Source organism: Panicum virgatum, chromosome 1N, assembly GCF_016808335.1.
Source record: "Panicum virgatum strain AP13 chromosome 1N, P.virgatum_v5, whole genome shotgun sequence".
Lineage (NCBI taxonomy): Eukaryota > Viridiplantae > Streptophyta > Magnoliopsida > Poales > Poaceae > Panicum > Panicum virgatum.
The window spans coordinates 7,418,634-7,432,362 of NC_053145.1; the positions used below are offsets into that span (position 1 = coordinate 7,418,634).

The 13,729-nt window shown below is 48.9% G+C and overlaps 2 protein-coding genes across 4 annotated transcripts; both read right to left on the minus strand.

Annotated features, from left to right (window-relative positions):
• Positions 1–575: 575 nt before the first annotated feature.
• On the minus strand, positions 576–4,861 carry LOC120654936. Of its 3 annotated transcripts, XM_039932618.1 has the most exons (8): positions 4,630–4,832; positions 2,741–3,978; positions 2,523–2,654; positions 2,121–2,431; positions 1,934–2,006; positions 1,230–1,840; positions 1,092–1,143; positions 576–952 (listed from the first exon to the last, which is right to left on the minus strand). In XM_039932618.1, exons 3-7 carry the CDS (start codon positions 2,638–2,640, stop codon positions 1,093–1,095), a joined length of 1,164 nt encoding a protein of 387 aa, XP_039788552.1. In that variant the 5' UTR covers positions 2,641–2,654; positions 2,741–3,978; positions 4,630–4,832; the 3' UTR covers positions 576–952; position 1,092. The 3 variants fall into 3 exon arrangements, with proteins under 3 accessions (XP_039788552.1, XP_039788551.1, XP_039788550.1); XM_039932617.1 differs by lacking the exon at positions 2,741–3,978; XM_039932616.1 differs by lacking the exons at positions 576–952; positions 1,092–1,143; positions 1,230–1,840; ... (1 more) ...; positions 2,121–2,431; positions 2,523–2,654 and having other exon boundaries at positions 4,630–4,861.
• A 610-nt stretch (positions 4,862–5,471) lies between these two features.
• Positions 5,472–12,315, minus strand: LOC120654937 (glucomannan 4-beta-mannosyltransferase 1). The gene is made up of 9 exons (XM_039932619.1): positions 11,626–12,315; positions 11,423–11,521; positions 9,501–9,753; positions 7,369–7,479; positions 7,127–7,263; positions 6,846–6,959; positions 6,533–6,732; positions 6,218–6,415; positions 5,472–6,138 (listed from the first exon to the last, which is right to left on the minus strand). The coding sequence occupies exons 1-9, from the start codon at positions 11,902–11,904 to the stop codon at positions 5,976–5,978; spliced, it is 1,554 nt and encodes a 517-aa protein (XP_039788553.1). The 5' UTR covers positions 11,905–12,315; the 3' UTR covers positions 5,472–5,975.
• Positions 12,316–13,729: the final 1,414 nt, after the last annotated feature.

Sequence of the window (13,729 nt, forward strand, 5' to 3'; positions counted from 1 at the left end):
CCGTCGAATTGTCAGCTGCCGTGTTTCTTGCTAAACATAGGTTTGGTAGGGAAATCGTCATTTTGCCTAAGAATGAAGAATGATTTCGATCAAATTGATAGGTGTTTTTGAGTTGTATATAGCTTGATTATAACCATCCATCTATGTATGCCATCGGATACATTGAACAATCCGATTGATTGATGGGTGTCGGTACAAGTGTTTTTGAATCATTTGATCTCTAGTTGTACACAAATGGTTGCTATGTAGTAACAGAAACTGATGCACTTGGAGCATTCTGTAGGCTTCGTTTGGCAACCGTGGTGCACAAACCAAGGGAGAATCCACCCACATGGGGATTGAGTTGATCCCCTCCCACCACCCAATCCACGTCCACCGTGGGGGGTTTAATCCATGGCTTAACTATATCATTTGGGATGACTTGGATTGGTAGGACGGAATCGCTCCCTAGCGGCCCCGTGCTACCTATAGTAATAAACAACTAGAAGTAATCATTCACCAGAAATAAAAATATGTTTCCTTCTCAAGGATTGGCTTCAAGCTATTGCAATCATCAAACACAAAATGCACGTATGTACATCCTCAATCAAACAACAAACTGATAACAGATCAGTGAAATTATTTGAATGGCTCAAGTGCGAACTGCATATATGACATGCCTCACAAACACTAAGTTCTGCACAATCTGAAAGGAACAACTTTTGGCAGTACATTGCCCTAGTACAAGACAATCAGATTGCTCTCAAAATGCCCACAAATGAGTTACTCATGCATAATTATCAGGTTAAAAAAATTAGAAACACGTCGTCTGCTATCAAAAGCTCCTAATATGCATTAGTAGCCCTGAAACAAAACAAGTCGCCTGCTACCAAAACCTCCAGATTTGCATCAGTAGCCCTAAACCAAAATAAGTCGTATGCTACCAAAACCTCTTGATATGCATCAGTTAGCCCTGAAACAAAAGAATATGTGAACATGAAAGCCAAAGAATGTTAACTGCATAAGTAAAGCATTGATGCATAAATAAAGCATTGACAGCACATCAAGGTATTTATTTTTGTTTTACTAATAAACTGAGAAAGAGCAATCACCTCAAGCCAAAGTAGAACCACCCCTCAATACAGAATTAACATCCCCTTTCCGCTGCAAAGAGGAACAAACTGGTTACATCAGGAGCAGATGTCATTACTAATCACAAGGACTGAACCAATATATGTTAGTAACCATACTATTTTGTTCCTCAGCCATATTAGGCGTGCAACAGGTTCCGCAGTCATGAAGATCTGCCTGTTTTGTGCATCCTTGAACACATTAAAAGCTTCAGCCTTTTCCTCACTAGAGAGTTCTTCAATACTGTTCACAAGACTTATGCAATTCTTGATAGAGTAATCAGCTTCTTCTGCTACAGTCTTTGCTTTTTCTGCAGCCTCCTCTTCAATTTGCTTTGCTTTCATTTCCATGTAATTCTTCAACATGCCAGTGATATTTTCTTGATTCTGTCTTTTCCCAACCTTGACTCCTCCATTTGTTGCATTAAGTTCTTTTCTTGATCTTGGTACAGTAGGTTCTTTTCCTGAACTTGTTGCAGTAGGTTCTTTTCCTGACCTTGTTGCAGCAGGCCTAGGCCTATTTGATCCCATAGCAGCAACACATCTTGGTTCGGACTGTTGCAAGATCCTCACTTCATCATCACTGTCATCATCATCAAGATTGGCAAATTGTGCAGAATTGTTGTCGTCAAGCTCCAAGTCTTCACTAGCACCGACTTTTGTGCCCCTTGCTGGTTCTAATGTTGTTGGCTCAAGAGATGTGAAGTTCAAGGATCCCTCGACTACATGTCCTGAGCAAGAAATTATGTCCATTAGTGTGAACACAAGCATAGTGCATATTTATACTTATTGAGAATGTCAAATATTTATCATTGGAAATTTACCATCATACAACTCTCCAAGTGAATCAAACAAGGGAAAAGGCTTGGTCTGGAACTTTTTAGCTTTAGGATAGGACTGTTGAAAACAGAAATTGAAGTTATTTTATATCTCAACAAGAAAAATAGCAAATCCAATAGGCAATTTAGAGCTAAATGTAAAACAGAAATTCAAGTTATTTTCGAGCTTTACCAGGATTATGTTATCCCAAATTGGGGGTTTAGCTTCAATAAGGCCCAAAACTTCATTCCAATGTACCCCACTTTGTTTTTTAGCTTCTTTGAGTAGGTTGTAATCCCTCTTCAGTTCCTTCTCTTTCTCTTGAATTTGCAACCTCGAGAAAGAAACATGTGTAAACCTTTCTTGAAACATTTTTATAATTCTATTCCATGCCTCTGAGGACCATCCATTCTGACTTTTGTAACAATCATTGTTGTGGTAGTGTAGAAGTTCAACCAAACCCTTTTCAAGTCCTAGATTCCAATTTGCTCTTTTGCGAACCACTGTAGATAATTAAATTAAATTAAGATGTGCAAATTTAGAGTGGCAAAATTGAAATCTGATTAATGTAAATTGTCTGGACTTATCACATACCTTGCTGTGTTGCTTTAGGTGATGCTCTCTTGTGTACACCACCACCTCTTGGTGACAACTTCCTTTGCTTAGATGTAGCTTGCATCATGTTGAACTTTGGCGAACCTCTTGCATACATCACCAAAAAGCCATCTGTGAAGAATTATCACAACTGTCATGAGCATAGATAACACAAACATAATAGGTAACACATTCCTTCCATAAAAGAATAAACTTACATTATAAAAAAAATCAGGACTGGTTGTGACTAGTCATTCCACATATTCATTGCAATCATATCCCTAAGATAATTCCCATTATCTATTTGACTAGTAAGTGACATCACATCATTGTTATAGTGATCGTCACCTTCAGGAAGATCAACAAAATCTTCTGGTGGTATGTTATCTGGTTGATGATCCAACCAACCCTCATCCCCATTATACATCCGTATAAGATTGTGAAATATCACTGCTGCTGCTGGTATCTTCACTTGGTTCTCAATTGGGTGATGTGTGCCAATTTTTAAGATAGGGAAGCGCTTCTTCAAAACACCGATTGCTCTCTCTATGTGATTCCGCAGCAATGCATGGCGATGATTGAATAGCTCCTTATAATTGCTTGGCCGATGATGACCATGGCCAAACTCCTTTAAGTGGTAACGGACGCCACGATAGGGTGCAAGGAAAGATGGTGTGTTAGCATATCCACCATCAACAAGATAATATTTGCCCTCAGGAACATGAAATCCTCTAAGTAATACAGACCTCAGAACCCTAGCATCTGTAGCAGAGCCCTCCCAACCAGATGATATAAAAGTGAAGTTCAGGTCAAAATCACATGCTAGCACCACGTTCTGGCTCAATGTACCCTTGCGGTTCCTATAGGGAGCTTGCTTTTCTTCATCGATGGTAATAGGAATATGAGTACCATCAATGGCTCCTAGGCAGTTTTCGAAGTAGGGAAAGAACCGAGGATCTGTACTAATCTTCCAGTGTGGACCAGTTCCAATAGCAGGCTTCACAAATCTATAGGTGAGAGCTGGGATTATATTGAAAACTGCCTTAATATGGCGATGGATGGTCGCACCACTGTGTTTAAATTCATATTGCAGATCCTCATAACTAGCATTATGAGACAGCATAAATAGGAAGAATCCTAATCTCTCATCCACTCTCACACCCCTTGTGTCACGTAACAGATGCTCTCTTTTGAGAAAGTCCGCAATCTCTCTAAAGACAATTGGCTCCATGCGGAATGCAACACAACAGTTCTTCGGATGTCCCTCTAAGATTTCTTTTAGTTTCTCTTTGCCAGACAGCTTAGATGTATGCCTAGGTCTCTTTTTCCTTCCTCCATTGCTACTTAAAAGGTACACTGTAGGTAATATAAATAGCATCATCTCATCCTCATCTTCCGCCCTCCTCCTAACTAGATTGTCCACCCTCGAATTCATTTTTCTAAACCTTCAAATATTCTACATGTATGAAGAAACAACACCGTAACTATTAAAACAGAGTCATGTCCTTCAGAAAAGTGACAAAACTATGCTAGCATATGCACCAGGAAGTAATTCAGCTACAAAATCAGTTAATAGAGAAGCTAATTCATAAACAATGATATGCTACGATAACAGTCATGACAGTTAGGTCCCAAATTTAGTAATTTAGTTTAAGTAAAAGTGATAACAGAAGCAGAATCAGGCCAACATAGAGCCATGAATCCATTAGATAGCTTAATAAAAAAAACACAAGCACAAATGCAGTGCCAGAAACATACCAATGCGCTTAACGACAATCAAAAAGCAAAACTAAGGTCAGTCCTTGATATATTAGGTGAAACACGTAAATTAGTATGTCTGCTGCAAAACACTAGCCAACGCTTACGCTAAAGATCCTGAACAAATATTAACCTAGGTGGTTTCCTCGCCTAGGAACATGCTGAAAATGGTCCAAGCGAATTTATCAATCCTAAGCATCAGAACACAGCGCACAGAGATAGCATGACTGGTGAATTTCACAAGATTAAGATCTGTACATCAGAGAAGAGGAAGTTCAAATCGAAACAGAGAAGAAGTGCAATACGAATTGAGAGAAGAGGGGACGCAAGCGAGGAGGGAGAGGCTTACCGGAAACCGTGGGATCGATGAGGGGCTACCGGAGTGGATACTTGAATTCGAGGGAGATGCCGAGGGTTGCGGACGACGAGAGCCGCCGGGGTTGGAAGGTGCCGAGAATGCGGCGCTGCGCGTTTGAAGGGCAAGGCGACGCAGCACGCGCAGGCGAGGCGATGGCGCGTGCAAGGCGGTGGCGAGGCGACGCAGCACACGAACGCGAGGAATAGATAGGGTTTCCACACCACGGGTCAGGTGGAGATTTTTGTCTCCCCCGTGGGTCGACGGGTATTGGGCTATGATCCACGCCGACCCGCGTCTTGCCAAATGTAAATTTTGGCCCAATGGGGGAGCTCGCCCCGACGTGGGCTTCGATCCACAGGAGACGGGGTTTGGGCTCCGAACCCCCCCCCCCCCCCCCCCCCCCCCAACCACGTCTATCCAAACGAGGCCGAAATATTGTGTTCATTGCGGCCTTTGCAGTCCTCCATATGTACCACAAAATGTAAAAGGCAAGATCAACAAGGTTCCAATCTGAAAGGCACTGTGGGTTACACTGTGCACATGAGAAGTCTTTACTTCAGAGTTCATACTTGTAGCTTGTACAGCCACAACAGGGGACTTCAGAATTTAGCTTGTACACCCACAAGTAAAAATGTACCATTGCACAGCATTGATCATGTGTTTTCTTACATTTAGGGTAGGGTCCCATGTCCACGATTTAGAGCTTTAAGCTTCAATCCCCCAAGAAAAAAGAAGTTTGGAAAGTATTTTGCCCAAATATAAGGCATTTGGCTCGATAAGCATCCTCCATGAAAGTCCTGAGATGGAGGCTTCACTGAAAGTGTAAAGAACTCTAAAGCCCAACACTCTAGCACCTCTAGGTATACAAAACATGTTACAAGCAGAAAGGTAGAGTAGTAGTACATTGTGGACATGAGAAGACACTACAAGAGGGGACTATATTCAGCACGTGTGAAATGTAGCGTCGTACAAGAGAAGGATGAACACTTGATTTGTCTCAACACATGTCTGAACCTCCTTTTCTGTATGTTACTAGTACATTGGAAGCAGCCATCCTGCGCCCCTTAAAACACAGCACATACTTGCTATAATATATAAGCAAAAACGCCACAACATTCCCTGCCCATACGGCACCAATCTCTAAATTTTCCTGCAGTGATCTTACAACACTGCATTTCCTATTTTACAGTAGCACATACGATGGAAGGCTACATGGCCGGTCCCAAAAAAGACGATGGAAGAGAGGACCTTATGATCTTTACTTCAAACTGGTTATCCACTACGAACCTTGCTGAAGACAATGCAAAAGGCAAAGGCGGATGAACTGAACACTTCTGTTATGACTGCGGGACGATTGTGCCAACGTAGCCAAAACCGATAATGAAGAAAGCTATGGACTGGAAGAAGAGGTAGATGTAAAAATGGTCCCTCCCATACGCAAGATCATACCATCCGCAGGAGAAGAGGAAGGTTCCCACACCAAGCTCCGTAATGTGCAACCTGAATTTTGTTACTGAACATTAGTTGCAAGACTTAAAAAAGAACACGGGGGAAAATAGTAGATGTAATCGCCCCATACCTCTCCCATATCCTCATGAACTGTTTCTTGAGTCCTGCTTTATTAGATGATTTCATCTTCATAGCGCTGCCGAGCTTCGCTGTCACGACCCATTCATTGGCCCTGCCAGCCTCTAACAAACCGATCAATGTGGCTTTTGTTCTGTGCAGGGACATGACGTTCTCAAAGGCAACCCAGAAGAAAAGCAAGTGAAAAGACCTACAAAAAATTGATGTCCTCAGGTTAGGTAATCATGCGGTTTGATCACCAAGATCAAGATCATTAACTGATGAGTATATTTGATTGGCTTTGTGATATTCACTAAAAGGTATTCACCTGGGAGTGCCAACAGAATTGAGAAGGGTGATGGCCGAGGGAATGTAGACACAGCCCCACTTCGGTATGCGCACCTCTGGGACAAAGATTGTTGCTGGGATGACAAGGCAGTAGAATGAAAAGGTTATAATATGCGCCACGATCTTGCGTATCAAGAAAAAGTTGTAGATGACATGGATCTTCTTCCAGATTGTCACTTTCTGCATCATAATCAATAGCATGTGAGTTAGCAACATGTTCTAGTCGCCCTAAATTTCAATCAGCTCAACTGTGTTTTGAGCATCTAAACTTCTGAACTCGTGTTTAGACAGACCTTATTCGTCACAATCTCCATAAGCATTTTCCTGAACAGGTTTGCGGGCCCGCATGACCACCTGTGCTGCTGGAACCGGAAAGCCTTGAAGGTGCTCGGCAGCTCACTTTTCACCTGAAAATTGCACGCATCATGGTTTTAGCTTGACTTTCCTCTTGGGCAATCTGAATGTACTATTGTCTCGGAAAGAAGAAACGGCGGTAATGCAATGATAGTAAGGCGGAAAGATGCATTGGATGGTATCTGAAATTGTCGGAGGCCATGATTGGTATGGACTGTACCTGAACATCACCGAGGTAGACAAACTTCCAGCCCTTGAGGCTCGCCCGAATAGCAAGGTCCATGTCCTCCACCGTGGTCCTGTCCTTCCACCCTCCGGCCTCATTAACCGCAGAAATGCGCCACACACCAGCAGTTCCTGGATGAAAAAGACTAGTTAGATGCTGCGAACATGATAGGAAAAAAATGTGGAATTACAGTGGTAAGTCGAGAGAGCATCGGATGTGAGCTTATCAGTAGTTACCGTTGAAGCCGAAGAAGGCGCAGACGGAGGAGCTCACCTCCTGCTCCACCGTGAAGTGGTAGTCCAGGGACATCTCCTGCATCCTCGTCATCAGACACTCGTCCGCGTTCACTGATGATCACCACAGGGAACATCAATCAGATACAATCATCAATTATTCATCATCAATGGCATGGTCACAATCACGAGGAAAACAAGTGACCTCGAAGACAACAAGAAAAAAAAAGTACAGGCCGCGAAATAATGGCTAAAAAAACATGGGCATCTTTTTTTTTTTCCTATGCTGTTCAGTTGAGCAGACAAATACTGTACTGCTGCATCGGACCAGCACTGCCGTGGATACATGTGCAAGCTACTCTGAATTCTTTTCTGTTCTGTTCTGTCACTTATATAGGTCGTGGTCAGTGACCAATTGGACCAGCAGACCAAGCAATGTGCCTGTGGTCAGGCTGGGAAAGGAAAACCAGCATCGCAATCAAAACCATGTGAGTACTACTAGCTCAGCAGCTCTTACCAAGTTACAGGGATAATGAGTAGTAGGCATCTAAACAAGAAGTTGCAATCCACCCTTCTGGGAAAGCCAAAAGTTGCAGAGAAAGGATCAAGCTCATCCATCACTGCAGCTCAGTTCAGTTTCAGACCACGCACACCCTACTGCTCTACCATCTCCCCAAACACACCCAGCATCGTCTGGATCTTGATGGTCTCCACACCATACCATACCATAAGACATGGGCTCCGATGCCACTACTAATTGCAGCATGATGGCCGTGTTCTTTATCCCCCGCCGATGGGAGGCCCGACGCAAGGAGGCTTTAGTGCAGGGGGCCGGTGCCCGTGCCTGCCCCGCACCAAAGCAGAGACACGGCGGGTCCCGGTCGCGGTCAATCACCTCGCGCCCACGCGCGCCTGCGTCGTCGTCCCGGGATCACCGACGGGCGGACCGCGCCACATGGCCGCGGAAAACCTGTCCGGCCGGCGGCAGGGGCGGACCCCGCGCCCGGGGACACGTACGCGCAGTTCCCGGACTAGTTCCGGATAGAGAGACTCGACGACACTTGGGATACAGGGAGAGTGAGTGAGAGAGCCTCTAGTCCGTGCTGAGATGGGGTGAGTGAGTGAGCCTCTAGCTCCACTGCACCCTCTGACGTGCTGCGCGTCGGTGCCACGTGGCAGCAGAATCTGACGTAGGGGCAGCAGCAGCTTGTGTAGAAGCTCCCTCTGCGCGGCACGAGAGAATATGCTGCTGCTGCTGCTACGGTGCTGCCACTGTCAGGAGGCGCCCGAATAGTAAACGGCCTGCAGATGCACAACTACACCTCAGATTAACCGCGGCAGATCGGGTCACCGACGGCCCCGAGGGCGACAGCGCGGCCCTGCCGACGAGACAAGGACGGGGCCGGCAGCGAGAGCCCGGCCGCGGCCTGCCAAGATCGGCCGTGCTGTTCCGGCCGGAGCACCTCGGTCGCGGGCACGAGCGAGGGGGGTCCGGCGCCGCCGTCCGGCCCGCGGCGCGCGGTCCCGGCGGGGGAGACGTGACGAGGAACCCGTAGGATCCCAACGGCATCACACGCGCCCGTCAGGAGATCCGGGGTAACCCCGTACCGTACGCCGACGCCCGTGATACGAAGGCCGCCCCGCCCCCACGAGCGGGGCGCGGTCACATGCAGATGCCGCGGTCACAGGCGCGCGTGGCGCGCCGGGGTGGGGGGGCCACCACTTAGAGAGTTGATCAGCCACCGACGGCCGTGATCCGAGCGCATCACGCGGTGCGGGTGTGCGAGATCGAGACCGTCGGTGGCGCCGGCGTCCGGTGCACCAGACACCGCCCGTAAATAATCCGACGGCTCAGCTTTCTTTCAAAAAACAAATCCGACGGCTCAAGGCTCTACAACCACCAGGCCGAAAGCCGAGGCCGTTGTACACGTGCCCCGGGGGTGGCCCCGAAAGTCAATCGCAGACCCCGGTTTCAGCTCAAACCCCGTGCATCCCAAGCAATAATCCCGCGGATTACGTACACTAACCTTATGTTACACGTTACCGCCGACAAAGAAAACGTACACGAGGCCACGAGCGAGGTAGCGGCGGTGCACGGCAAGGAAGCAGAGAGAGTAGCTAGGCTAGGCACTCACCGAACCTCCAGCGCGCCTGGACGAGGGCGATCTCCGGGTTGTGGACGAGGTAGGGGATGGTGCGGCGGAGGAAGTCCGGGTCGGGCTGGAAGTCGGCGTCGAAGATGGCCACGTACTCGCACTCCCGCACGTACGCGTGCTTCATCCCGGCCCGGAGCGCGCCGGCCTTGTACCCGCGCCGGTCGTCCCGGATCTGGTACGTGATGTTCACGCCCTTGCGCGCCCACCGCTCGCACTCCAGCTGCACCATTTCCTGCATGCCCACCAAAATCACCACCCCACCCCGGTCAGTTCAGTTCATTTCATTTCACCCCCCTGATAATTACCGGAATGGAAAGAATTTTTTCCCACAACCGGAATTGCAATTGTCTCTAAGGCCAGTCTCGGTGCACAATTTTATGGCACAGTTATCTAGAATAAAAATTAGATAACTATACTATATGAGTTTTATGATGATGAAACTCTCGTCACATTCTAGAAAATTCAATCTTTTCTCTTTTTGTCATGTCAATAACCCTCTATGAAACCCACTGAAACTGGCGTAATGGCTGGAGCAGCTGCTACCGGCCCGAGCTCGGGCGGTCAGCACCCGGCACGGCCTTTGCACGTGCCTCCTAGTAAATGTGCTACTGGGATCCTTTGCGCGGAGGATCAGGTACGGATTAAACACGAGCTCGGGCCGCTTAATTAGCGGGCGGCCTTTATTGCTCCCTACCCACGTCCCCCCCCGGCAATTAATGCGCGGCTCTACAAGGCGTGGTGGCGCCGCGCAGCAAATCCGGGGCGCCGCGGGATCTCCTTTTTTTTATTGCCGTTGCGGCGCCGGAGATATTTTTTACTACTACTAAATAATTATGCGAAAAGTTAATGTGCCCTGAAACTAGAAATGAATCCGCGGTAATTGAGATGTAAACCAAACCTCAGCAAAATTCTATGTTTAGGGTGTGTTTAGATCACTTTGCATTTTATATTTTTGTATTTTTATCAGAGAATCTTTAATATTTGAAGTATTAAATATAAACTAATTACAAAATTAATTACAGATCTCGTCTGTAAACTGCGAGATGAATCTAATGAACCTAATTAATACATCACTAGAACATGTTTACTGTAGCAGTTTAGTGTCGTCCTAATTAGACTCATTAGATTCATCTTGCGATTTACAGTTTATTTTTATAATGCGATTTATTTTTTGACTATATTTAGTACACCATACAAACAATTTACATAAATTTTATATTTTGTCTTTACGGCATCTAAACATCGGCCGAAGTTTTTTTTCCCCTCTCCTTTTCACGGATATGATCTGCTATGCTTAGAAAGTGTTGCGGCTAGGCCATGTGTAGTGTAGCTGGTAGGTAGGGGAGGGAGTGAGGGTACATGTGGGTTTTCACTTGCACATTGCAAGGGAACCGGATCCGCTGCAGTAACGTCCCCTGCAGTTGGGTCACTGCCACGTGGGCCCCACTGCGTGCAGGCCCCACACGCAGTGACTCAACTGCGGGGGACGTAACTGCAGCGGAGCCTCGTCCCATTGCAAGCGCCAGTGCAGTAAACCCACACCTCAGCCACAGCGCGGCGGGGGGCCGTAGCCGTAGCGTGACGCGACATGTGTAGCGTGAGAAAAGAGGACAAGCTAGCGTGGTCGGGCCAGGGCCAGGCCTGGCCCTGGCAGGGTGCCCGGGCGCGGCGGCCTCTTTCAATTGGGGACAAAAAAGTAAAAAGGTCAGGCAAAGCCCTTTCCCCTCGGCGGCACCCCACCTACTTTCCCTATTTTTACTGTGCCTATTCTACCCCTCCGAGCCCGTATCAATGGCCACCCAACCCACCGACAGGTCGGAGATGGCGCTGCTGATGATGGCAGCGCCAAGGTAACCACATGATTAGGAGGAATCAGCCTCTGCCGTGAGCTTTAGTTCTACCTTAATCACTTCGTCCGTGGAGTCGTCGAGCACCTGCACCACCAGCCGGTCCGACGGCCACGACAGCCCGCACACCGCGCCGATCGACAGCTGGTACACCTGCAGCAGCACCCACCCAAGGTTAGCCGGAATCCATGCATCCCGCCGGCCGCCGCCATTGCAGGAGGCCCCAGCAATGGCGGGCGCGCGCAATGCGGATGTACCTCGCGCTCGTTGAACATGGGGATCTGGACGAGCACGGAGGGGAAGGCGGCGGAGCCGAGCTCCGGGTCGTCCTCGGGGATGGGGTCGCAGCGGTAGCGGCGCTCGGGGCGGAGCCGCAGCAGGCGCACCCCGGCGATGACGACGGCCATGTACATCCGCTCCAGGAAGAGCAGCACGGACATGGTGAGGCACACGGCCACCGCCAGCCGCAGCAGCGGCACGATCACCGGCGCGCGCACCTGCGACCACGCCTCCGGCAGCGCCGCCGCCGCGTCCATCGCTCGGTCCGGAGGCGCGCGACCGGCGCAGGGCAATGCGGCCGCCGGCGAGGGTGCTGGCTGCCTGGCTGCGCTGGGGGCGCGGGTGCGTGTGGGTCTGTGTTGGGGCGCGGGCGGGCTGCGGAGTGGGAGTGCGCGAGAGCGAGGGGGGTTTATAGAGGCCGGGCACGTGCTTAGCGCGGCATCAGGGGGGAGGGCGTAGGGTTTTGCACTACGCCCCGCTGCTCATCACTGTTTGTCTAGTACACTCCTACTACTAGGCTCCTAGCTAGCCCTCACTTCCCTTTCTTTTTTTTTAAGAAAAAAGAAAAAGAAAAAATGCATTTTCAGAACAACTTTTTTTAAACTCCAAACTAGGAGTATTTTAGAGTGGACTCGAGAGATAAGATATTTGCAGGTGCAACTGGCGCCAAAACCGCAGATCCACTGGTGCCCTGAATAAGAAATGGCGGGAGGGAGCGTTGGCGACTCCTAACTCAGGAGGTCTGCACCTGCTGGCAAGAATGAGCCAGCCTCACACCGACGGTCTCGCTCGCTTGCCCACCGTACCGAGCACATTCGCTAATCAGCACCAGCGCTGTTCCAGCTTGCCAGAGGGAATTTTTTTTTACGCAGCCTCCGGCCTCCGGCACTGTTGGCCTGTCAAACGAGGCGAGTGGGGCCTGGGATCCAAGGCATGTAGTACTACTGTGGTGCTCACCGTGACAGTAACAAATTTAAAAAGATAAGAGAAAAAAAGGGAAAAAGAACAGCATGATTGCCGCAGCGGGCGACGGCAAACATGGCATGGATGAGATGAGACAGAGGGGGTTAACAGTAAAAAGCGTGGACGGATGGGGGGAGACGGAGCCGATTAGGCCATCATTGTCGCGGTGGGCCGGGTGAACGGGCCCAGCGAGAGGGGTGTCGGTGGCGAGGACATAGATGAGATGAGAATCAGAGGCTAGCTGGTGCAGGCACGGGCTCATGGGCGCGTCAGTTATGCCGGTTCACCCTGCCGCTGTCTCTGATGAGGCCTGGAGATGGGTTGGTTGGTTGGTTGGCAATCACGGAATCAGTTAACTCGACTCGCCGGCGGTAGTTTTTTTTTTTTTGGCGTGAGCCGCGCTAAGGGAAGAGAGCACTTTTGGGGGCCTTGGGATTGGCTTCGACAGTCAGGCAAGCAAAAGGAGGGCAGGCCAGGAAAACCAAAAGACGCAAATCCAAAAGAGATTAGATTAGACGGTGTCATCAAGTTCCCATGTAGTAATGCAGGTCGCAGTGGAGGGGCAACAAGAGCTTCTTTTCCTCCCCCTGATCTCGCCAAATTCCGGGAAAACCCAAACCAAAGTTGGGCGAGGTATCAGCTTCTTTTTCAGCAGTCAGCACAGATGGAGGAGGAGGAGGCGGCGGAAAGCGCTCCTCCACTTGGGCACTTGGCCCGTGCTTCCCGACGCCGGCGGGGCGAGCCCGAGACAGGGCATCAAGACGGGGGCTAATGTTTCCTCCCGGCGCGGCCACATGCGCGGCTCTGCGTCCGGTCCGGGCGTCCGGCCCTGCTCCATATGGACTGGCAGGCTGGGCTGCCAACATTTCAAGGTCGGGTGCCGGTCCGCCCCATATGGACTGGGCCTAGCTAAAATTTTTGCCATGCGTAGCCAAGACTCGAGCGAGTCTATACATACTAGTAACTAGTGTCTGTCTAGTGTCGGACGGGTATGGAAAGTGGGTCCCACGGAGTACTCATCAAGTGTGGTTGGTATTTTTTCGCGACCGCGAGCACATTTTTCATTAAGTTGATGTGGTCTTCAACACTAACATATTTCATCACCGGAAATGCAAAATG